Raw genomic sequence first — 24,224 nt, 5'->3', positions numbered from 1 at the left:
TTTCATTTCTCCCAACTGTTGTGCGCCACAAGCCCTTGGCCGTTACCCCTAAGTGCAAAGGTGACATCAATCGGAAGCTCAATGCTAGGATCTCTTTTCAAGTTTTGTCCACCTCCTTGCTTCATAGACAGTAAGCTGAATATATATTTGCTTTTATATACATTATAGTGTTCTTTCTCTGTCACTGTCTTTCTCCTTGTTTCAGTGCCATTATGAGATGCATACTCTAAGTGTCTCATCTCTCCATATCTAGTATTCAGATGCACAAATCCCATTTCATTTTTGTAAACCATGCTGTTGAGTGGCTTCCTTTTCATCAGGTCTGACAGCCATTGGGGAGGCCTGAAGACACACTAAAAGGCTGCATTACATTCATAGACACTAACCAAAGAGCTTACTTGAGCATGAAAACAGGGTTGGATAGAGGTAGCAGTAATGATTTGCGCTTCTGTTGCAAAAGCTGCTGTCTATTGACTGTGCGTAACACAGCCTTCATTTCCCCCGTTGCCAATCCGTCTCTCATGGAAACAAAACTGCAGCTTAGTTTAGGGTTCCTTTGTGTCTGCCTTCTTATTTTTGCCCCTATCTCTTTGCAGCAGTACAATCATTATTTCTCCTGACATGGAGAAGCAGTCCTGGTGTGTTGCTTCTCTCTGTCATTTTCTATGTAACTATCCATGTATCTATTTATCTGTCTATCAATAGCTTTCTGTTTATGTCTATCTTTCTTGCCTGTCTCTGCATCTGGTTTTTCAGTCTTGGTCTCAGTCCCTTTTCTCTCATATTTATATTTCTTTTGTCCATCATCACAAACACATATGCACAATACGCAGCAGTCATGTTTGGGCATTAGGGAGGGTTTGTTGCATGGCGTTTGGTGCTGAGTTTGATGTTGAAATCAGACAAACATGGAGGCATCTTAATGTGCTCAACCAGACATCTTCGGCTTGTAACTCTTCAAAAGTTTGCATACATTTTATTTTTCAAAAAGACAGAAAAACTGTTTTGGTTCCGTTTCTGTTCAAACTTGTGGCCCTGATTCGTCATTAAGGATTCAGTAATGTGCAGATTCAACTGTATTGGTTTGAGCGATGAGCCTTAGATTGAATATATATAGAATGAAAAGATAACACTGTAACTTGCAGTTGTGACCTTCATGCTCTTTTTGTATGTAGCAGGTGTGCAGCACAAAGAGTTTTTGCATTACAAGCCTCTAGCTCCCAGTCTCTAGCGCCATCAGTCTGCTTACACTTGTCTGTCAGGCTTTGGCCTCACAGGGCAGACCTACATTTTTTTAGTCCCTTAATTTCCATACATCAAAGGATGATCTATAGTGGAGCTCTGTGCGTAGCAGGGCTGTTTGTGAGTATGCACGGTTGTGTGCTCCAGTCAGTCTCATTTATAGCACAGTAGGTTGGTAGAGTAATAAAAGGATGTCAATGGGGAATTTGACCTCTACAAATATTCCAATTATTATTCTAAAACATCCTGTATCTGTCTGCAACCCCTCTGGACCACAGAGGCATTCAGGCCCCAGTGCTCATAAAAATCCCTCACACTGAACACACAGAAAGAGAAAACAAGAGCAGGATGGTCAGGGAGAACAAGGAAGACATGGAAACAGCCTTTTATGTTTGATCTTCTGCTCTGCTTGTCACTGTGCCACAGAGCATTTCGCAGTTTTCAAGTTGCATATGACGGATGTGTATTTATATAGAAGCATTCTTGTGTGTTTAACAAAACATTCAGCTGCTATTCCAGGTCCCAGGCAGATTTTCTATTGAAGCATATGCCTCAACTTTCGTCATCTGCATTTTGCTCTTGGTTATATGTGCCTTCCGCTCAAGGGAGTCTAATAACCAAATGCTAGCAGCTTGGACTGACCTCTATTTTTCCGTCTGTTTCACCCTACCTTGCGCTTTTCTCAGTCAGAACATCATCACTGAGCTTTAATAATTTCTATTAACAGACTGCCTGTCTGGCCTCCTTCCATCTCTGCATGTTGCCCAAACCTCATTCAACAGATTTTGGTTCGCTTGGTTATGCAGAAAGCTTTCAGGGGAAAAAAAAGGAGAGCACAAGAGAGAGGCAAAGACTGAAATGGAGATTGTAGAGCAGATTAAGTTCCTTTAACTAAAATGTATTTTGGACAATTTTATCATATTAATCATATTAGCTGTTGGCCAGATGTCTGGAAATCATTGATTGTTTAGTCAAAGATTTAGTTGTTTTAGGTCTTGACAAAATCCAAACAGTTTTTGTAAAGGTGGCATCAAAGCTTTTGAGATATTTTATCTCCTTTACAAGAGAGACCTGGTCACAATGGCGGTAATGAGCAGTTAACACATAGTCACATTAGAACTCCCAATTAATTTCCAATGTTCACCTGAAACACAACAAATATGGCCTGGCAACAAAGAGAGCAACTTGACTTTTTTAAATACTGGATATTCCTGTCTTTGTTTATTTGCTTATCTGAATCTGAGTTATTCTTTTTGAAACAATATCTTTTTAAAGGAGATCGAAAGGAGTAATTCAATACAAATAAATTTGTACTTTTTCACTTTTGAATCCCAACAAATTTAATTCATCATTTTCATCTTCGTCATTTAACTTTAACAGGTTGACATTTTGTTAGTAAAAGCCAGGTTTACTTTAAAACAGACTGTTTAAGATTTTACATGTGATTGTTAACAATTAAATAAAAATTACGTCATTTTGTTTAAGTTCACGGCCAAAGAGTAGAGGTTGTCAATTTTGGAAATCTAGCTAGCTTGTGTATCATAGTGTCCTCCTACATTTTTACACACTTCATCCAGCAGTTGAGAGACATACAGGTCCTGACTATGTAAAAGTAGGCATTTTGGACCTCCTAAAAGGGGTCCCACTGCATTTATCACCATCAGCACAAAAATAACGACCACTGAGCCCCTTTTTCACCTTGTGGAAGAGGAGGTAGTCTGAGGGCACCAAATCAGGTGCGTAGTTCAGGTGTTGGAAAAATCAGCATTCCTGGATTGCGACCATCGTCACTGTGGACTTTTTGGCTGGAGCGTTGCCCTGATGCTGAGTGCTTCTCCTTATAGCTTCCATTGCCAAATCTTCTTGACTTCCTTCTATAGCTGTCTCAAGAGACCAGTACAGTAGGTCCCAGTAATAGTGTGACCCTTTGCATCCCAGAAAACAGTGGCCATCATCTTTCCTGCAGATCTCTCTGATGTGGCTTTTTTTAGGAGCCAGAGACTTGGCAGTGGTCAACTTAATTCTCATCCATGGTTAAGAATTGCTGAAGAATTCTTTGACATGTTGTGGCAAATCCACTTTTCATCAGGCTCAAGGAATTTTAGGATCCAGTGAACTGACACCTTGGTCATTTGGAGTTCATTGTGGATAAATCCATGGGCACGTTCCTGCGTCAAACTCAGCTCTGTGCCAATCTACCATTTTGTTATTTGTCATTCTCTCAACATCATGTCATGGAGCTTGTCGATGGACTCCTGTGTGGCGACGGTCACTGGCCTTCCAGGCTTTTCCAGGCTCTTCCAGGTTCTTTTTGCTATGTTTGTACTCAGCAGCCCACCAAGAATCACTCAGAAAGCTAAAATGTACTAAAACAAGTGCTATGTAACTCATCTGCTGTAAATTCTGATCAATCCTGATCTATCCTGATGGCTTTAACACCGGCCTATGAGTTTCCAAACAATTGACAAGGTTTGTGTAAAAATCCTGACACGGTTTTACTGTCCAGAACACTCTGCCAGTTTGCTACCAAAATGAAATTCAATGCAATACTGCTCTCTTTGAGACATCATTGGCCACAATGTAATCTGTGAGCGTGTTTTTAAAGGAATGGTGTTTAGTGGCATTTTCAGTGTCTTCGACTGACTGTTAACTATTAGTTTCACTGGTCACCATGAGAGACAGGGAAGGAGAGCAGAAAAAAACAATGAAAAAGGGAATATCAATAAAGAGATAAATTGCTAAGGGAGAAAACACTGGTCTTTGAAAACAGTAGAACATGCAATAAATAGAAGGAACTAATGATAATCGTTTGTCAGGTATAAGATGTATTTTAGAGTCAGTTTTTTGCGGTAATTTCTTGTTTGTCTCACTGCAGTATGCTTGGCATTCTTTCTAAATCATGAATGACACCAGAATGAAAAATAACATCTGACTTTTGCTCTTAGTTAACTGAATGCATGAATATATATTTTATATACACTAGATAGACAAAAGTATCCAGACTTCTTTATGGGGCTGTTTTTCATTGGTGGATTTGGCCTCTTATCTCCAGGGAAGGGAAATCTTAATGCTTTAGCATACCAAGACATTTGGGACAATGCTATGCCCCCCACTTTGTGGCAACAGTTTGGGGAAGGACCTTTTCTATTCCTGCTTGATGATGCCCCAGTGGACAAAGAGTTTGGTGTGGAACAACGTGACTGGGTCACGCAGAGCCCCGACTTCAACCCCATAACTTTGAGATGAACTGGAACTGGAGATTGCGAGTCAGGCCTTTTCATCCAACATCAGTATGTGGCCTCGCAAATGCTCTACTGCATAAATGGGCCAACATTCCCATAGAAACTCCAAAATCTTGTGGAAAAGCTTTCCAGAACAGTGGAAGTTATAACTGCAAAGCTGTTGATGTGTTGAGAATGCAATGTCATTAAAGTCCATGTTGGTGTAATGGTCAGCTTCCCAGTACTTCTGTCCATATAGTGTACGCATATTCATATGCTGAACTTTACCAGCAGTGAACAAAAAACAAAACCACCTTCACACTTTATTAAACTTATATTATGATGTGAACAACTTCTTCACTGTCAGCTTCTGCAGACCTTTAAAATATTTATCATGAAGATGTCTGATTGTGTGTGTGTGTGTGTGTGTGTGTGTCCAAGACAGAATTTTCCCATCAGTAAATGAGGTTTATGCCATAAATTCAGTGAGAAGCTTAACTACATTGGAGTTTTTTCCCTTTTTCCCCCCTTTCATATGGCATGTATTAGGATCAAGGGACATTTAAAACTACTTAAAAATAAGCAGCTTATGCCTTTTTGTCAAGCAGGGTCTAATCAGGGTAATTTAAGCACATGCTGTATTCAGTGACTAGCTTAAAGTGTCAACCATGACCAACTTAACATAAAGTTAGGCTCAGTGTTCCCCTGCTCTCCCACCTGCATGCTCTACGCACCTGTTGGTAAGACTAAAGAGGAAGGCTGGAGGATGCAGGAAGAAATTCTACTGTTGGAGCCTTCTTCATACTTTGAGGGCTGTAGTTTCAAATCCATTGCTCTGTTTGTCTTACTGAAAAGCCACAGATTATAGTTTAAATATATGAGCGAACACAGCTATTTGCTTTCAACACAGGTGAATGTGTGGGAGTAAGGCATTTCGTTCTTATATTAATGTAATTGTTTATGACATACATGTGCATATAAGAGGCAAAGAATAATGGAGCTTTGTACTTGAATGTACCCTCGATGCTTTTTTTTTCTTCAGACCTTGCTTATTCCCGTGGTGTTTTGGGCTCATTGTGAGCCTATAATAAGCGTGCTTTGAAACTGAGCTGGCTTTTCTCTCATTCTTCATTTTTTTTTTTTTTTTTACTATTTTTCCTCTAATTCTCTCAGAGCTTCAAAATAATAATGTATTTGATTGTACCTGTAACTGAGTTGTCCTTTTTGTGCTTCTTTTTCCACTCCTTGCCATGTGGGTGTGTTTCTGTGTGCTCTACAATTGTGTGTCTGTGTCTTGATATATGTGTGTATATATGTGTGTCAGTGTCTGCAGAGAATCTGGAAAAGAGCCTCAGGCAGATGGAGAGGCAGCTGCTGCAGTTGGAGAGAGACCTGGAGACTTTCTCCTCCTCTGATGACCCAAACGACATGTTCTTCACTAAAATGGCCATATCCTTTACACATGCAGTCACTCACCAGTCCTCGGAAAATAACAAAAGTTATATGAATATTACTGGAACTGTTAGTTTTTACACTGTGATGCTGCACAGGCTGGCAAAAGAGCAAGTTTCCATAGCTGGACAGATAGCTGAATTTGTGGTGTAAAGTCAAGGAGATCTCAAGTCTTTGGATGATCAGACACCCAACTAAGTACATCTTTCACAATTTATTAAATTTATACTCATGCTTTACTTCATTAGTTTCCATCATCTTCACGCCGGACTGGAAATCTTTGCTTTTGTTGAAGTGACTCTGATCCTCTCCCTCCAAATGGGTTCTTTTTTTCACAACTTTGTTTACATAAACATGACACCTTGCAAATCCCTCAAGAAAATAAACAGTAGATGTATAATAAACTGTTAAAACAGAAAAAGAAAGAGAGACAAGAATAGTTCTGCCCTTTGTTCTATTACATGCACACAGTTTTCATTCCTCTGTTGATGATGTGTACAAGTCATGAGTGGCATCCTATCCTATAGCCAGGTTTTTGTGCCAGTACCCCTCTTAGCTCTCTTTTTGACGGGGAATTCATTCAAACTTCAAAATGAAAGGAAGGGTTTGAGAGGGAGAACTGAGAAAACGCCTCCTTTGTCTTTCTGACAGTCATTGTTGTATGTTTCCAGAGAAAGAACTAGTGCAGTTTCATACATTTTATTCAATTGTCAGTTTATGATAATGAAATAATAGTCCTCATTGCCAAGCGCATAAATGCATAATTCCTTTTTATTGTTTCACTGCCCTCTTTGGATTCCCAGGCCCTCTGCTGACAGCTGTCTGAATCTTTGGTAGCAGTGTTAATTATTCACTGTCCTCTGAGGTAGTTCTTGTGGATCAAGTTGATGGACAGGTCTCGGACCAAGTGTGTAAGTGTGTGTTCAATAATACACCCTGTACCTAGCCACCTTCATGTACTTTTGATCAATAGCCTTGGGGCTGAGGCACTGATGGCTAGCGCTGTAGTAGTTAGCAGGGAACTTGAGTGCAATGCCGAAAGGTTCACTGAGAATGAATTTGACAGCTTTGTCTTTCACTACTTTGCTTTCCAATTCCAGGTGCCTTGCTCAAAATGTCTAATCTTGGCAACACTGATTTAAAAACTCTGATTTCAAGGTGAAGCCTGAACTCAGTGAAACCAGAGAGTCAGCTAGACACGCACTCGCTTACTGTATGCACGCACTCATTCGGGCTTAATTTAGACACCAACAAATATTTTCATCAAAATTTTGTATCTTGAGCTGCACAGTCACCCTCGGCCATTCATATGCAAACCTTGTAGTTGTAATGGGATACATACATGATTCATCAGAGATCAACTTTTGTAAGCTGAGACAACGATCTGAACTTTGATGTCACCCGATTAAGACAACCTGGAAGTGAGTTCTGAACATCATAAGACGCAGCATTGATGAAACATGTTTCTTACTCACTGATACAACATAAATAAATGTGATTTGATGTGTTAAAAGGCAACTATCAGGGGTAGTTTCTCATTTATTATCTTTTGCCTGGCAGATGATACATTCATGTTAAAATTTGCTTACCAGCAACTGCGTGTGAAGCCTGCAGTGATGAGCTCAACATACGAGTCCTTTATTGTCACACTGGTGACATTGAAAGTTCCATTCCTTCCTGCACCACACGAGTAGAGTTGCTGTGCTGTTGGTCCAGTGTTACACTTCTGGATGTGAGCTAAGCTTGTGAAAGTGGCAGATTAGAATGGGCTAACAATAGAAGGAGACTGTGCAAATGAGGAAAGGAAGAAGTAAATATGAGGGGAAAGAGTACAGGATGAGTAAGAAAGAAAAAGTGAACAGAAATACAGAGATATTTTGCACCGCCATGATACTTATTAACCATGACTCTCGGCTATTTCTTCTTCTCCCTCTCTCTCTTCCGTCACCTTCTCAGGCTTTACTCATGTTTGCCTTGGAAATGTATTACTGACAAGTCATTTTGAGAGCAGTGCCTATTGAACAACGTTTATCCAGCTGTGAATAGGTAGTTCCATCTCTGGCCAGATTCAGCGAAGGCCAGACATTAAATACGTCCATCAGTTGAGCTGTAATGAAGGGGCACAATAGAAGAGGCTGCCGACAGACACAAGGAACAGATAGGTTTAACTGAGTTTTTATTTTCTCATGGACGGAAAACTGATAAAAATTAAAGTCATCACGTTGTCATCATGCCGACTGCTTTTGAACATTTAAAATAAAGCATTAAATGCTAATAATATTGCTTAGATATGAAATTATTTCTAAAGACCAAGTTCTCAATGGTCACTAGATTTCTACACTGATGGAGTTTTATGTACACGGTGACTGGCACTAGACTGACTTCACAGCATGCCCCAGTAGTGTGCAGTGCGAGTCAGTGCTCTCGATTTCTCTCGGTTAGCTGAGGACATGCTGACACAACCATTACTTTTTTGTCATCATCCACACAAAGGTATCAGAGTAGCAAAGCTGCCCTTTGCTTTCCCGGTTTAGCCAGGAGGACCTTTAAATGTTGCTCAATCTTACATGTTGGTCAGTATTGGGACACACAGCTGTATAGGCAGACTTAAAAGCAGTCATGCAATATGATATATCCATGTCTGTGATATCCAGCTCTCGACTTAATTCTTGAAACAGTTTGAGATGCAAATACATGTTGCTAATTTTAATTTTTTGTGCCATAAACAGACCATGACTTTCAAATAATAAGTTCAAGTTAAAACACTTTGAACTTTTGAGTACAGGGAAAACTGTGTGGTAAACAACACCTAAGGTGTCAATTCTGATTATTTTTGCCTCTTTATTTTTAGTAGAATTTATTCATGTATTTATTTATTGATTTTTATTTGACTCTGCAGTTAATATTTTGCTTGTTTAAAAACCCAACATGCTTTTCATAGGAGTGAACACACTGCTCTGAATGCCAACGTGACACTTCACCACTGACAGTCCATTTTTCAGCTTCAGATGCCAGGGCAACATGTGTTAGTTAGATAGATAGATACTTTATTGATCCCAAAGGAAATTCAAGTTAATGCATTAATGCTTTCTGTTGTTTTTCTAGGTATCGATATCTTGTATTGCTCTCAATAGTGCTACACTCTCAGCAACATTTAATTTATGCTTAATATGGGCTGGATATAATGTTGACCTTGACTACAACCCTCACAGCTTCAGCAAGGTCGCACGAGAGCAGTATGACAAGCTGGTGATAATGCACAGCAATATGGAGACACTGTACCAGAGCGTGCTGGAGTACTTTGCCATCGATCCCAAGAAGACCTCTGTGGAGGAGCTGTTCACAGATCTCAGCAACTTCCGTTCCATGTTCACTGTGAGTATACAGAACTGTAAAATGACCCATAAAAGAGGCATGAACACATTTCTAGAGGCGAAAAATTACAGTTTTTCTCATTCGCTTTTGTTCATTTGTTGAACATTTTTAACTTTCTCTAAACTGTAAGTGCAGTAGTTACAAATGTTTCATAAGAAATCACAACTGTTTTGTCTGCAAAAGGTAATAACACCCAAAATATTTCATTTATGCTTCCAAGCGTACTTATTGTGTCAGTACATTGGCCAACGCCACCAAAAGAATACGTTGTTTTGTCATCGTGTGACCTGTACTGGTCAAAATGTTTCTTTCACCAGTCAGTCAAATGTAATATAGAAATCTGTTTGGATTTGTTTTGATTCAGATTTCTTCTGTATTTTCTTCTGACTTCTATATTTACAAGCACTGCCAACTAAAGTAAATGCTTTAACAAAATGAAAGTAATTGGTAAAAGCTTGGAGTGATAGCTGGTTACATTTTGATAGTGGGTGGGCAACACTGCATTTTTGCTGTAAACAACTTTGAATATCAAAAAAGCACAATGCAAGTGAAACGTTAGCTGGAATATTGTTGTGCAGTACTGTATTTATTCACCTGCTGTGTGAACATGGGAAACCTCAGCTGTTTTGTGATTCTCACACCAGCGTCCTGTGGTAAAATGCAAAGCAGAACAGTGCCAGTGCTGTGTAGTCCAGCCTCACCCAGACATTTATGTCATCGCCGAGCTCTGTGGCCTTATCAGTCTGGTGCTACTGTGAGCTGTGGAGCTGTGCAGACCCACTGTGTTTAATCAGCAGGATTAGTGGCACAGACCACAGGGTGCGGCAGATAATGGTAGCTAATTAGCCTACTAAAATTCCTGCCCTGCCCCCAACTTAACATCTATCTCTCACACACACAAATGGATTTCATGCTTCCTTGCCTTTTTTCTGCATAGTCATTAGTTATACTTTACATTTCCTTTTACGCTAAAGCTTTATGGGGGTTTTTGTGTTTTTCTTGAAGATTAGTGGTGGTGTTTTTATACCTATGGCTCAGGAAAGTAAAGGTTAATTTTTATGAGACCTGAAAAAATCTAAAAATAAATAATAAAAAATCTCTTAAAATCTCCAACAATTGTTATGGCATTTTCAATGGTGTAACTGGGTATCTGGTTTACATCAAAAGATTGTGATGTTTATTGCAACTTCAGCAAGGTTTGTTGCCTCACCATCAAATCACATGACCAATCAGACTAATTCTGTGGAATTAAAGTCGCATGAGACTACAGAGTGGTAACAGTCAGCTATGCAGCAACTACGTCAGAGCTGAAGTAAGACATTTTAAAATGAATTTCTTTTATTGGCAGTTGGATTGGAAAAAAAAAAGAAGAAGAACTTTTGTGGTAGTTCTAAAAATTGCCTGATATTAGAGCTGATATTCAGCCATGCAGATGATTGTGTGGAAGTAAGTCTCAGACTCTCTTTTTCTTTTTCAAACCCATTCTTATCAGCTGCTAACAGTCCGATTCAGTGCACCTTTTCACTGTGGAAGCCAACGTGAACCCCCAGGAAGCCAAAATAAGTAATTTTGTACAGCTAGAAATGACATTCATTCTTTTGTTTCAAAATTTTAGTTTGAATTTATTTGAATTTGAATTTAGTTTGAATGTGTTTGTTTGTCTCATTCCTTCTCTTCCTCTCTGCTATGTGTATGTATGTAGAAGTCACTGAAGCTAAAGGGTCCATGCAGCGCAGTAACTCGATTCTCTCTCATTATTTCATGATGTCTCACCATCTAGTCCGTGTTAGGTGCGTTTATGGTACCACTGCAATGTCGGTCAAGACGAGTTTCACTAATTAGCCTGTTCAAGTGTTAAACTTACTGACCTGCCTAGCTAGCTTCTCTGCCTTACTATGACAACAGACAGAGGAGAGCAGAGGAGAGACATGCTAAATGATTTGACTTGACTAAAAACTTGCGATGTTACTGTAAGAGCAGTTTAGGTTTCTGTACAGTAACAGTTAATTATGAGTGGAATCCATCCAAAACCAAAAATGGACAGATATCGTGATTGCAGCCAAATATGCATCTACTAAAAACTTAAACAAAGGTAAATATTTATGCAATCACTTACTTTACATTCTATATATTTTTAATTGATTAACTTTGTAGAAATCTGTTTTAACTTTGACAGTGTTGAGTTCTTTTTTGTCAATTTTCTTTTTTTTTTTTTTTTTTTAATAAAAGCCAAATTATATTGGCCATGATTCTTTTTTAAAAGCAATAAAAGGGGAAAACATCCAGTGAGTGGTTACTTTTGTATAGACACTGTACTTGCTACATGTCCTGATGTCTTGGCTGCTGTGTGTGGCATCTGACCTGAGTCTGAAGTAACTACAGTGTCTTCACACGTTCAAAGAAACTCACAGACAGTCAGAATAAAAGGCTCCCTGAAGGTTTGCTTTTAGCTTGACTTTTCCTTTTTTTCTTGTTTCTTTCACCTATGTGATTTACCCCAGGACTTCACTGTACTGTGATTCCTTGCCTCGCTTTGATAGCCACAGCCCAATTAACCACTTACTGTGTTCAGATATGAATCAGACCAAGAGTGCTGTCCCATGCATTAGTATAATGCCACTGAATAATAATTAGAAGAATTTATAAATCGTATGGCTGATGATGTTTCATATTGCAGCGGTAATGTTCTCTGTGTTTTAGCTTTGTGGTTCAGGCTTGAGTTTTTCTGCAGCGTTTATGTCCTGACCAAACATAACAGTTAATGACTCTGCCAGTCAGAGGTGAACAAGCCAAGTGTTATAAAGACTAGCATTATATGGTCAAAACTCCCAGGGTAGCTATTTATTCCCCTGTGATAGGTCAAGGTGTAAGCAGCTTACACCTTCAGCAGTTCGTTAGAATGGCCACATCACACAGACATATCTTGGGAGAAGCCAAGGCTAGGTCAATGAACGTAGGCATACAGTAAATCTCAGAACCGTAACCTTTCGGTCAAATCTGTGTCAGCATTTACTCTGCTGTGCCAAGGCCCCTGCTAAAAGGGGCGTCATGTCTTTCAGCCACTGCATCGAATGAAGTGAGCCTTGAACTGTGTGTCTGTTGCTTGTGTGTGTGTGCGCACATGTGTGCGTGTTTGTTTGGCGATGTCTGTCATTTTGTGTTGGCAATTTTTTATAGGGAAAGCTGCTTAGCTTTTTTCACACACAAAACCATACACACACGCCGCACACTGTTGCACACACACACACACACACATACAGCATGCTCAGTCACCCGTAGGAAGGAGACCCAGGGCGAGGCCGCACATCTGACAGGAATCCAATTGAGCGTGTCTAATGGCGGACATCCAGGAGAGGAGGAGGGGGAAGCAGACCTGCAGTGATGAAGGAGAGCGGAGGGCAATTTCCTCAGAGAGCTGGTCCTCTCTCTCTCTCTCTCTCTCTCTCTCTCTCTCTCTCTCTCTCTCTCTCTCTCTCTCTCTTTCTCTTTCTCTCTCTCCCCACAGTAGTATAAATGAATGCTTTGTCAGGTGGCAAAAATCCCATGACTCTCCATCTTTTCGTAGTTTCAGGCTCTTTTTCACTATCTTTTAAAATCAATATTCATTCAGTTCTTATTATTTTTCAATATTTATATAATTCTTTCTTTCAGTATTGAGTTGAGATTTAATAACAAAACTAAAGCTTACATTTTTTTAAAGTTACTTCTCTCATTTTATGTCTACACTTTACTTTGTCCTATATCTTTAATTCCTTTTATATTGCTAATTAGGTCTGTGTTTTCAGAAGACAGAATGGCCTTTTTGTTCTGGCTGTGATCATATCAGTTTTTGTTTTAACAAGAATGTTTTGAAGTAATGCTCTTTAGCTGTTCCTTTTCCTGTTCTGTTCTCTTTGTATAGTTTAAGAGTGATCCGCTTTTTAACAGGCCTACTTGCTGTATTGACCCGTTATTGACTGGTCATTGTTTTCCTGGGCTGCTGGCAGCAGTAAAAGGTCCAGTTTTAAATAAGATGTCGTTTTGGCTCTGCAGACGTCCTCTGTGGATCTCCATAGCCTTATTATGGAACCCATCTGTCCCTGGTTTTTAGCCTTGCTGGTGCCATCACTCTTGAAATGGCAGCATTGTTTAATGGATCGGTATACCAATTCAGTCCAGACAGAAATAACTTGCAAACTTTGAATGGATTGATGTTTAATTTTGTACAGACATTCATTGTACCAAGAGGATGAATCCCGCTAAGTCTGACACCCTGACTTTTCCTTTGGCGCTACCATGAGGTTGACATGATTTAAAATAAATAAGCCTCGCAGTTGATTGGTTTGTCATGAAATCTGTTAGATTAATCAAAGTCCATGAAGGATGACTGCAAATGACTGCCTGTGGTTATCCTCTGACTTTTTCTGCAGTGCCACCAGCAGGTCATCGTTTTCATTTCTTCAGTGACATATCTCAATTTCTACTCACAGGATTGGCACATAATTTTGTAGACATTCATCACTTGCAGAAGACAAGGTGTCAATTTTTAGTTGTTATTAAAACTTGTTAATGCATTGATTGTTGGGAAATCTGATACAGACCCTCATGGTCCCCCTCACCCCTGACCTTTGATCCCACACCAGCGTCAATAATTTGGTTATTGACTAATACTTTCACGTAACTTTCCCTCTTCATCTGTGATTTATAATTAGCAAATATCAGCATGTTAACATGTTAAACTAAGATTGTGGGCCATGTTTAGCAGCTATCATGTTTACTATCGGCCTGCTGACCATCTTGTCACTCTGAGCATGTTAACCAATACTGTAAGTAAGTGTAGTTATCATTTGCGTCAGTAGTTTATAGTGCATCTTGTTGTCTTATCTTGTTTTTGTTTACAACACAATGTAATCAAATGTTTTTCCACAAGTTATTTAGTTTATAAATATGCATTGCTGAATGTGATCAGCCGTCCAGTCTATTCGGCTGTTGTAAACAACCTTGATTTCACCACTGACTAGATCACCCTGTATGAAATCATATGGTATTATATATATATGGTGTATAATCGCTTGGTTGTGACAGTGCAGTATGTTTACATTTTGTTTTAGAAATTTAATTTTTAATGAGACAACTGCTTGATAGTGAAGACCAGAAGAAGTGTCAGAGTTTTGACTTCAAAGACAATAGGCATCCATCATAGCCGTCTGCTCACGTCTTGGGGTCAGATAATTGTTGAAATTCCATTACGTGTCAGCACTCTCTTTCTTAATTTGTCTTTTTTCTTCATGCTCTCTGCATTCTCTGTGATTTACCAGACTGGGCGACAATTAAGAATATACTCATTTTTGAATCAGCGGTTGCCACAAGCAACCGACAGTTTCGATCCATCAAATCAGAGTTAAAGCTTAAAAATAGAGCTCTTAATTGTTTCAGTGTGTCTCATTCATTTAGTATTCATCTTCTCCTTCTACACCTCAGCACTCCCCTCTAGTTCTGAATTTCTCTGAACCTGCTGAGTGGCAACACATTGATACTGATGTTGTTGTCTTTATGGGAGAGAGTTTAAATAGATGTTGTAGTTTATGTCTACTGAGCTGCCAGCAAACCGCTATCTCCTTGTGGTCTGTTTTTATAAACAAGAAAAAAAAAGGAGCATCTCTTGGACAGGATACAACATACAACAGCAGGGTTTCTGACTGCTCATAAGCATGCATAATATGTCATAGAGAGCACAGGATTCAAGCATTAGTAAGAGTACTGGTACCTTATCAGATTGAACAAATTTTATAATGATGTACTCCTGGTGTTAGTGATTCTTTGAGTTGCTGGTTCTCTGTATTTCAGATAGCTTGTTGTCACTTGACGTGACTACACCAATTCGTTGCATGCATTCCACTTGATTATATCATTTCCAACAATGGTCACTTGTATGCAGACTTAATAAGAGGTTGTCACTGGGCCTCAATAACCATCTGCCCTTGGTTACTTTTTTATATACTACACAGTGTGTGTTTATCCATTCATGTTGGTTTGGCATTATTATTTTTCCGCTGGCCTGATTGTCAAGCCGAGCTGTGTGAATCATGCAAGAGGAGGGGAGACGAGGAGGAGGAGGAGATGGGCGTTTGATTTAAGTCCAGACTTTCTTGCTTTAAGTGACTGACTATTGATCAGGATGGCAATCGTGGTTGCACTCTGTTAAATCATATGCAGTCTGTCTCCTGGCATTATTGAGCTGTTAATACTACTGTATGAGTTTAACAACTCCTTGGCACAGGAATTTTAGTGATGGCACATGCAGCGTTTGATGTACAGTAAAGAGTATATCTATAAAGTAATTCTTTAAAGACAGGCAGAATGAAATTGATGATATTTTGTGGCAGGTTTACAAGTTGGCTTTGTTGACTTGAGCAAATGTCAATAATTTTAAAAGACATTCCTATCCCATGGCCTAAAAATCACTGTTGGTGCCTGCTTGCAGTCTCAATGTATGCTGCACAAGCTCTTCCATTCTCAAGGTTTCAAGAATATGAATGACATGTAATTATATTAGCACCCTGGACTGGTCGTCAGTCAATCACAGGGCTGACACCCAAAGACAGACAGCCACTCACACACACACTCACACCTAGGGGCTATGTAGAGTAGCCAGTTAACCTAATGTGCATGTTTTTGGGACTGTGGGAGGAAGCTGGAGTACCCGAAGAAAACCCACGCAGGCACAGGGAGAACTTGTAAACTCTGCACAGAAGGACCCAGACAGGCATTCGAGCCCTCTTGCTGTGAGGCAACGGTGCTAACCTCTGAACCACCATGCCACTCAGAAGTGGAATTATATAAAAGGATATATTTATTGTATTGCATATCAGTATTTTTTTTTTGAATGTTAGTCATTCCAATTATTCGAATTATTCTTGCTATTTCCATCAAATGTAGTAGCTGACATCACATACTCCTGTACAGCAGCACTTAAGCTGTGTTCAACTCAAAGCCTGTTACAATTGTATTGTTTTTAGCTCAGCTGCTCCTCCTTCCTGGAGGAAGCTCACACAGCAGCCCCCAGGTGATGTCCGACTGCTGTCTGACTGACCCTAACACAACCTATATACACACAGTGGTTGACACTTGATGTTTTTTGTGCATTATTCTTTATTTATAATGTGTTACGATCATGTGTGTTTTTTAAACACAGACAGATCGCATAGTTTTTCACATCTTTGTTTTATCTTTATCTAAGGTGATTATCTTGTACCAGGAATGTTGAAGAGAATCACAAAAGGAACTAGGGAAAAATACTGAAACAAACTCCATGTGGAAAGATAGAGGTGGCAGTCGCATCACTGCAGCAGCAACACTGTGTGGAAACACACACAGCTTCAGCAGTTCATTGTTGCAACAATCATGCGCTGATAATGCAGTATTCGTGCCCCTGGTGTTATTGACCTCCACTGTCTGAAGTCCCTGGTCTCACGTTGCTTTGACTCTTAGAAGGCCGATGTGACAGTTCACTATGTGAGCACCTTATGCCTAACAGTTGAGATGATGGGACCACTTGATAACCTTATTCTGGCAAATTGAAACAAGTCTGCAACAAAAAAATTGCTTGTAAATTAATTTAGAAGCTTCATCTGACTTTGTAATGGTGCTGGATAAAGACATCTTGGGGTATTTGACAGCTGCATCCGCCTTTGACGGGCGCTACACCACTGTAATTAACCCCACTTAGCAGTCTGTCTTGTTTTTGCCTTCTTTTTATCTTTCTCTCATTTTCACTTTCTTTCTGTTTAAACACAGCAAGCACTGAAGGAGAACCTGAAGCAGAGGGAGTCAGTGGAGAAACAGAGGAGAGCACGGGCGGCAAAGGAGAAGGCAGAGCGTGAAAAGCAGGAGAGACAGCAGAAGAAGAGGAGGTTGCTGGAAGTCAATGCAGGTAGTGACCGTTCAATCCTCTTTGCCTGTCAACTCTTGCATCATTAAGCCCTTTACTGGAAGCATTGTGCTAAATCAATCTAGGATCAAATGGTGTGAGAGATCATTCAAAGACAATGACTCTCATTTATCAAGTAAACACAAGTTCTATTTTAATGGATCAGCGGAGACATATATTTTTCGATTCTGTATTTATCGCTTGAAAAACTGAAACTCACAGCTTTTACGGAAAGCATTTGTGCTTAAAGTGATTGATTAAAGATTTGGAAAAAAAGAATCCAACAACCTAACAACTGTCTAAAATCACTGACCATACTATAACCTCAGAACTAACTATAAAATTGACACTAAAATATCTAGTTAAATTATTGATTAGATGTCTGTCTATTACATATATATCTATCAATTATTCTCTGAACATTTAATTGATCAAATGTAGTTTCAGTGATATCAAATGTTACGTTATCATGCCAGGCATGAACTACACAGTAACTCACTCGGTGTCATGTTACGATGGCAACATTTTTCACATTGTGTTGCCTTCCCTTGATTTGTGGATTGATTTAATAAGGCAAGATTATTGATCAGCACATCAGCTTTGGAATTAGGTATGGTAATGCAATGATTTTTGATTGTTTATTGATCTAAATATAGACCTTGTCTAACTCTTGCATGACTCTTCTTGTGAGGTCAGAGTTTCAGTTTCTAGATACGAGACACTTTAACAGGAGAAACACTTGATAAAATGACCTATAACATAGATGAACGGGTTGAAGGACAGGCATTGTAACCACGACTCAGCCAATGAATTTCACTTTCTGAGTGAGCAGAATATGATGTCAGTCTGTAAAGAGTGATGGTTGCACTGGTAATAATTTGATAAGTCCACTATTAGTCCACTATTAAAACTAATGTTAATGCCTTTATATTAAACGTTGAATGTTTGCAAACATAAGTCTTAAACAAGACCACAAGCAAAAGGTTTGGTCTTCAGCTATTACTGTCATAGAAATGAATGAAGTGTGAAGAATCTTCTACCCAAAGAAAAAGATCAGCTGGCTTGTGCAAATTGTTACGCTTGTAACAGCTACACCCTAATTACTCTCTTTTTTTCCTAATTTTTCCTAAGTTTAAAAATATGTTAGTCACAAAAAGTCGGGATAGGCAGTTATTTTCCAAGTTAAGACATTTTAAGAAGTTACCAATAACTGTCTCGGATGTTTTACGCCACGTTCAGACCAACATTAGCCCTCATTCATTTGTATGAATGATTGAATGATTGCATGAGTGGCAGCTGGTGTTCACAGAGGCGTCTGACTTGAAGCTGCACGGTTGTCATGCAAAAATATAGAACCTAGCTCTATTTTTGGACACCGTAAGCATACACCCCTGGTATATTATTTTGTAATGTGAAACAAGTGTTTCTACGTTTTTCAATCATGGGAACAAAACATTAAATAATTCTCACCTTTATGGCTTTCTAGATTAATGAAATGCTGCAATCATCTCAAATAAATGGCTGCGCAGTGCTGAGTTTTTGTCATCTCATAACCCTTCAGACTCATGGATCCAGTCTGGAATAGTATTTCATGTCTAACTGATACCTGAAGCAACATGCACCCTCCAGTGAAACCAAATGCAGTGTTTTAGCACAGTTTCAGTTTAGAGGCCTTCTTCCACGTAGCTCCTTTTCAAATGTCAGTAACACAAAGTTGGTTTGAGCTCTGAATTTTGCTGAAATGATTGATATGTTTACTCAGAAGTTTATGGGTAAATCTGCTTCAGGCTAACTTTTGCTACATGTTAGTGCTTATCACCTATTTTTTGAGAGGAGTGCAAAAAATTCAGGCTTTATAATCAGTATGTTACTTCCTGATAAGAGTATGACAGATTGTGTACAGTTTCAGAGACCTCTGGTTTTGCTTTGAAATTGTAACTTTTTTTAATCAAAAAGCATGTTGAGTCTACTTTGATGTTCAGTCTCACTGGATAAATAATCTTACCAGTCATTTATTGAGCTATGGACTTACAATTTTCACTTTGCCTATATTTCAGCCAGGTGCTATTTACTTCCATATGTGGTGCTCTTAATGCTTGTGTATATGTTGTTGGTAGGTGACAAGAGAGTTTTTGTAAAAAATGATCATCATAATATGTTATTTTCAAACACTGTCCATTTCTAATGGATATTGTACCTAGAATAATAACTCTGTTTACTTAAGCAGATTCAGACATAACAATGAAGAAGGCAATGTCTGCCTTATGCCAGAGCATCTGGTTCCAACTGCCAGTTGTTTTTTTTTCCTTTCCCCTTTTGAGCACTGCTGATGCCAGAAACTTGTTCAACAGTGCAGCCTCCAGACCCATTTCCAATGCCAAAACCAAGCCTGGCAGAGCAGCCCAGCTTGGCAGTCCCAGCCCTGCACCAGCATCTATAGCTAACATGGCTATGCCAGCCACTGTAGCACTCCTGTAGACATTAGAGTGCTAGCAGAGAACCACCACTCTTCATCCAGGCCAAAGCACTGCTGTGGGTATACTATCTAGCCAACCCAAGGCCTCGCTTGGCTACAAACCTTTGCTTGTTCCCTTTTACTCTAGTCCAGACATCACTCAGTTGTCACCATTTGCCATAGAGCCCCTGAAGTTTCACACTATTGCGCTCTTCCAAACGAAGGGTCATGTCCAGTTGAAATTAATGAATGGGATTCTGAACAGACTGTGTTAGTCCAGTAGTGTGTACTGTATCTCACCTTCTGTCATGCTGGGGTTATCTGAAAATACCTGCAACAGGGTTAAAGCCAAAAATGAACTACCACCAGTAGGCCAGTGTTGTATGGGTTGTTGTTTTTATATTAAGGAGTCCTGTGGCAACATCATGCTGTGGGGTTGCCTCTCTGTAGAGGGCCTTAAAAGAGTTTTGAAGTTAGAAAGCAAAACTAATAAAGTGGATTTTAGAGAGAGAGAGAAAGAAAAAATTGCTGTACTTTTTAAGAGAACTTTGACTTGGCTCCCGTGTTGCCAAATCAGAATCCAAATCACAATAAAATTAAGGATTTTTGGTAGTATTTGTTTGTAACTTGCCCAGATTGACAGCTTGGACTGCTTTCCCCTGTGCTTGTGTGTTGAGTTGTGTTTCACTGCAAACTTTTATATCTTGGAAAAGTAGTTCAGAAGTAAGAAAATCATGAGAATAAACTTCAGCCAAATTTTGTCAGAAAGGCTTATACAAATATGCCTAGAGCTTGAAATTTATTTAGATACGCTCAAATTAAGATAAAGCTGAAGGCAAACTATGTGACATCCCCGGAAAGTGATGTTTCTGGCAATGTATGACATACACATGCACACATACAGATACACAAACATACACACAGATTTTTGGGATGAAATTAATATGTGATACAGATTTGGCAATCTACTGCCAACCCAGGACAGGATTTACTCACTCTCTCTTACAGTCTCTCACTCTGTCTCTCACTCTGTCTGTCTCTCAGCCTATTTATTAACTAAAGAGCTTTCTCTTTGTTTGTCAGGGAGGATTGTCCTCAATGGAGATTTTCTGTGTAATCATCTGATTATCCATCAATTCTCTAAAAAGCCCCAGAGAGGCTTCATATCCACATTATGTTGAAGGGCACAGCAATGAGAGACTGAGGAAAGAAAGGAAGGGGTAGGGTTTCCTTGAGGAAATGATCAAAATGGATTTGAGCTTCTTTACCTGCTGCAGGTATCTGCATGTTTGGTTCCAGCTTTTGCTGTGTATGTATTCCTGAAATGTGAGGTTGTCTGAGTTTCCTCCTCCTGGTTTTTCATTGTCTGTTTTACCTGCCACAGACTGGGCTTCTACCTGCTCTATAATGTGCAGCCTGGTTTCGTCATCCTAACAGTGTGTTCTGGCTGTCTGAGAGAGTGAGAGCATCAGCTTGCATGCATTTGCATAGAGCCCTATGGAGATTGAAATTCAGATTGAATAGGTGTTTTTCTTTTCCCTCCTCCTCTAGCTGTGCCTTGCTTGTGTATGACAAATCTGTTGCATTAACTCCCAGGGAAGGCCGCGAGCGGGAATGTTTGTGGAGCGACAAATTACACATCAGAGCTTTATTTAACATTCCCTACATGGCTACAAGCAATGAACTATTAAGACGTCAAATAGAAGAACAGCGAGAGATGCAACCCTGCATGCAAAGATGCTAAAAACATAGGAGGAGCATAAAAAAGACAGAGAGATAGCATGAGCTTGTATGAGGTGTTGTGTGTTCTAATGAAATATTTCTTAGATGGTGCAGGCAAAGTAATGCCCTCTGTATCATCCAGTAGTGTTATCATGGTACTCACACAATTTTATATGTCTGACAATTGACGGTTTTGTTGGGATGGCACTGGAATCCACTAGAACCCGCTATAATTGAATGTGGGCTAGTTTTCTGTGTTGCTTGGGCCATCCTAATGTTCACTGAGTGCTGGTCAGATGTGTTTGATGAGGTTGTGAGGTGTTAAAAAAAAGATGTGAGAGGAATGAAACATGTCTGCACTGACCTTTGTGATGTGAAAAGTGTAAGCAAGTCTCTTGAACCTTGTTTTTAAGTCTGTTTATGTGGAACCCAGCTGTTTTGTTATATGGTTCTAGGATACCACAGTAGCAAAGTGCCATCGGTGAAGCACAGGGTGCTGTCACCACTAGTTGGTAGTGCAACCCAAATTATTTACGTGGGTGCAGTTTGTTAGTTTCATGTTGTAATTTGGCCTTTTTTGTGCTACTGTGTTTTCTCTTGTTTGATGCCGAACCTGCTCGTGTGCGAAAGTACGAAATGAGAAAACCAACGCCTTGACATTGTTTCATGTCCTTATATAGTTGTCATTGCTGACATTTGAGGAAAAAATTGCCTATTTATACTTTTAGAAGACAGGCAAATACATCTAGGGGAATAAAACCTAGAAACTGCTTTTTTTTAGAATAGCCAACATTCTTTGTCATTGACTACTGTAGTAAACAATATGTGGAGATGTACAAAAGGTCCTTATGACATCAGTCATCATTCATAGTGGACTAATCGGGGTCTTTTAGAATGACTTACTTAAATGATTTTTTTTTTTCCATTATTATTTTTATTATTATTGTATCTTTCTGGGCAGCCTTTACTATCAGTGTATGTATGTAAAAGGGGTGCTCTATGAGTAAATTTACATTTATTTATTACACGTTTTATCTGATTATGTAAATCATATATTTTTATTTACACATAGTTAGTATTTATTTAGTTTTTCAAATTAAGCTGTTGCAAGGTTGATAATCAGTGACCTATTGCAAAATTTATTAGCTGGTTGTGATGCCAGCTGTCATTTGTACATTCATGTTCATCGTCCAGTGAAGGGCTTGGCTGCTCGATGTGACAGTAAAGTGGAATTGAGGGAACCAATGGGTGGTGACTGGCCTTATTGCACTATTTGCCTTCCAAGTGTCCAAGGGAACACAGTGGTTGGCCTGCATTCATTGTACTCAGGCATGTGATTTGCTCTCCTTAGCTTCTCCATCCCAGTCCAATTGACCCTATTTCTTGCCTTGCTCTGGCCCACCTCTGCTGCACACCGCTACAACCGGCTCATTGTGCTGATGATAAGTGCCACATCCTGTTGAGTGAGGCATTAGTCTGGGTCTGAATAGAAGTTAGATGTGGACGCACAGATATCCTGCGTGTCCAGACAATAGAAAATCCAATCTTAACAGGCTCTGATCAAGGAGATGGTGACTGAAGTTTCACTACAGACAGGAGGACAACTATTGCCATTTCCCTGAGGGGGAGGTTCAGCTTTGTCTTGATTTCACTCTCAGGTTATTCTTTTGTTTTGTGGTAGAGTAAGCACTTTTCTTCTTTCATGTTTTTGTTGATCTAACTTGCACACTTGTTCATCTATCACAAATTTCCACACATTTTTTTCCCCAAGAAAGAGGACAGGGGAGCTACACATATCACAGTATAGCTCATTTGGCTTGGTTCGTGATTTTTTTTTCTTTGTGCTAAAACATGGAACTTGGAGATTACTGTCAAGCCGTCATGATGAAGCTATGAACACAAAGTAGATGCTTGCGCTATTCTTTAAATAGACATAAGTGTGGCCAAGACTGGCTTGTAAGAGTGTCTTCAATTTGTCTTTCTCATACTGCACACCTGTCATGAGAGCTCTGATCCCAGATGCAGCAGAATAGAAATAGGCAGGCAAATTGTGTAGATCAAAGCACCAATCAGTAGCTCTACTGCCAAAGCTGGGATACCACTCTTCACTGTCCCATTCCTCTCGCTAGTCTTTGTTCGCTTGCCACATCCTCCTCAACACCACGTTTCACAAGTTGAATGACTGTTTCAAACCCATTTCACAGCTACAAGCTTGACTAATATTCCTCTGCCACGTGTTCCTCCTCCATTACTTTCCATGTGACATGTCTGTGATCCCTCTCCCTCTCTCTAAGTTTGTGAGCATGTGGGTGTGAGTATATAAATATGTGTTATGATTTTCAGTGTTAGACTGTCTGAAGGCACCTCTTGTCTACATTCTATAAAGTGGTTTTCTGTCTCGGGCCTGTCTGAGTTGCTTCTGACTGATGTGTAAAATTGGACTGTTTTTGCTCCCATATATTCCTGAGGCGGGAGATCTGAGTGGGTTTCTTTTTCCAGCGCCTCCTGAGTCTCACAAACTGTTTCATGTTCTTGTGGGTTGGAGTCAAGAGAAGTAATGCACATAAAGGCACACACTGCAGGTTGCAGTATATTGATCTGCCCTTTTTTGCTTGTTCTTATGTAATGTGTATTGTTGTCTTTATATGTAGTCTGAATTGGAAAGCTTACTGTGTTTAATGAATTGCTATAGTAGTGGAGACAAATTTGGATGTCGAGGAATGCTGATTTTGCTCAGAAATTTGCGCTACCTCTTTGCTTTGTGAAATGATAAAGAGCTGGGCACATATCAGCCAGAGGAGGATTTCAACTTTTGGAAATAAAAAGCACAACAAATTCACAGAGAGGA

The 24,224-nt window shown here is 39.5% G+C and overlaps 1 protein-coding gene across 7 annotated transcripts in view; it reads left to right on the top strand.

The window, feature by feature from the left end:
- The window catches only part of LOC124060217 (protein diaphanous homolog 3-like), a 146,955-nt gene that overhangs the window by 73,083 nt on the left and 49,648 nt on the right, over nucleotides 1-24,224 (top strand). For all 7 annotated transcript variants that reach the window (XM_046390898.1, XM_046390934.1, XM_046390917.1 and 4 more), the window contains 3 exons: nucleotides 5,788-5,912; nucleotides 9,126-9,290; nucleotides 17,067-17,202. In XM_046390898.1, the coding sequence (XP_046246854.1) occupies nucleotides 5,788-5,912; nucleotides 9,126-9,290; nucleotides 17,067-17,202 (426 nt within the window). The remainder of the gene's footprint in view (nucleotides 1-5,787; nucleotides 5,913-9,125; nucleotides 9,291-17,066; nucleotides 17,203-24,224) is intronic.

The sequence above is a fragment of the Scatophagus argus genome, chromosome 1 (assembly GCF_020382885.2).
Source record: "Scatophagus argus isolate fScaArg1 chromosome 1, fScaArg1.pri, whole genome shotgun sequence".
Taxonomy (NCBI): domain Eukaryota; kingdom Metazoa; phylum Chordata; class Actinopteri; family Scatophagidae; genus Scatophagus; species Scatophagus argus.
Note: the sequence above shows the minus strand (reverse complement) of the source record. Positions and strands in the feature narration are given on the sequence as shown.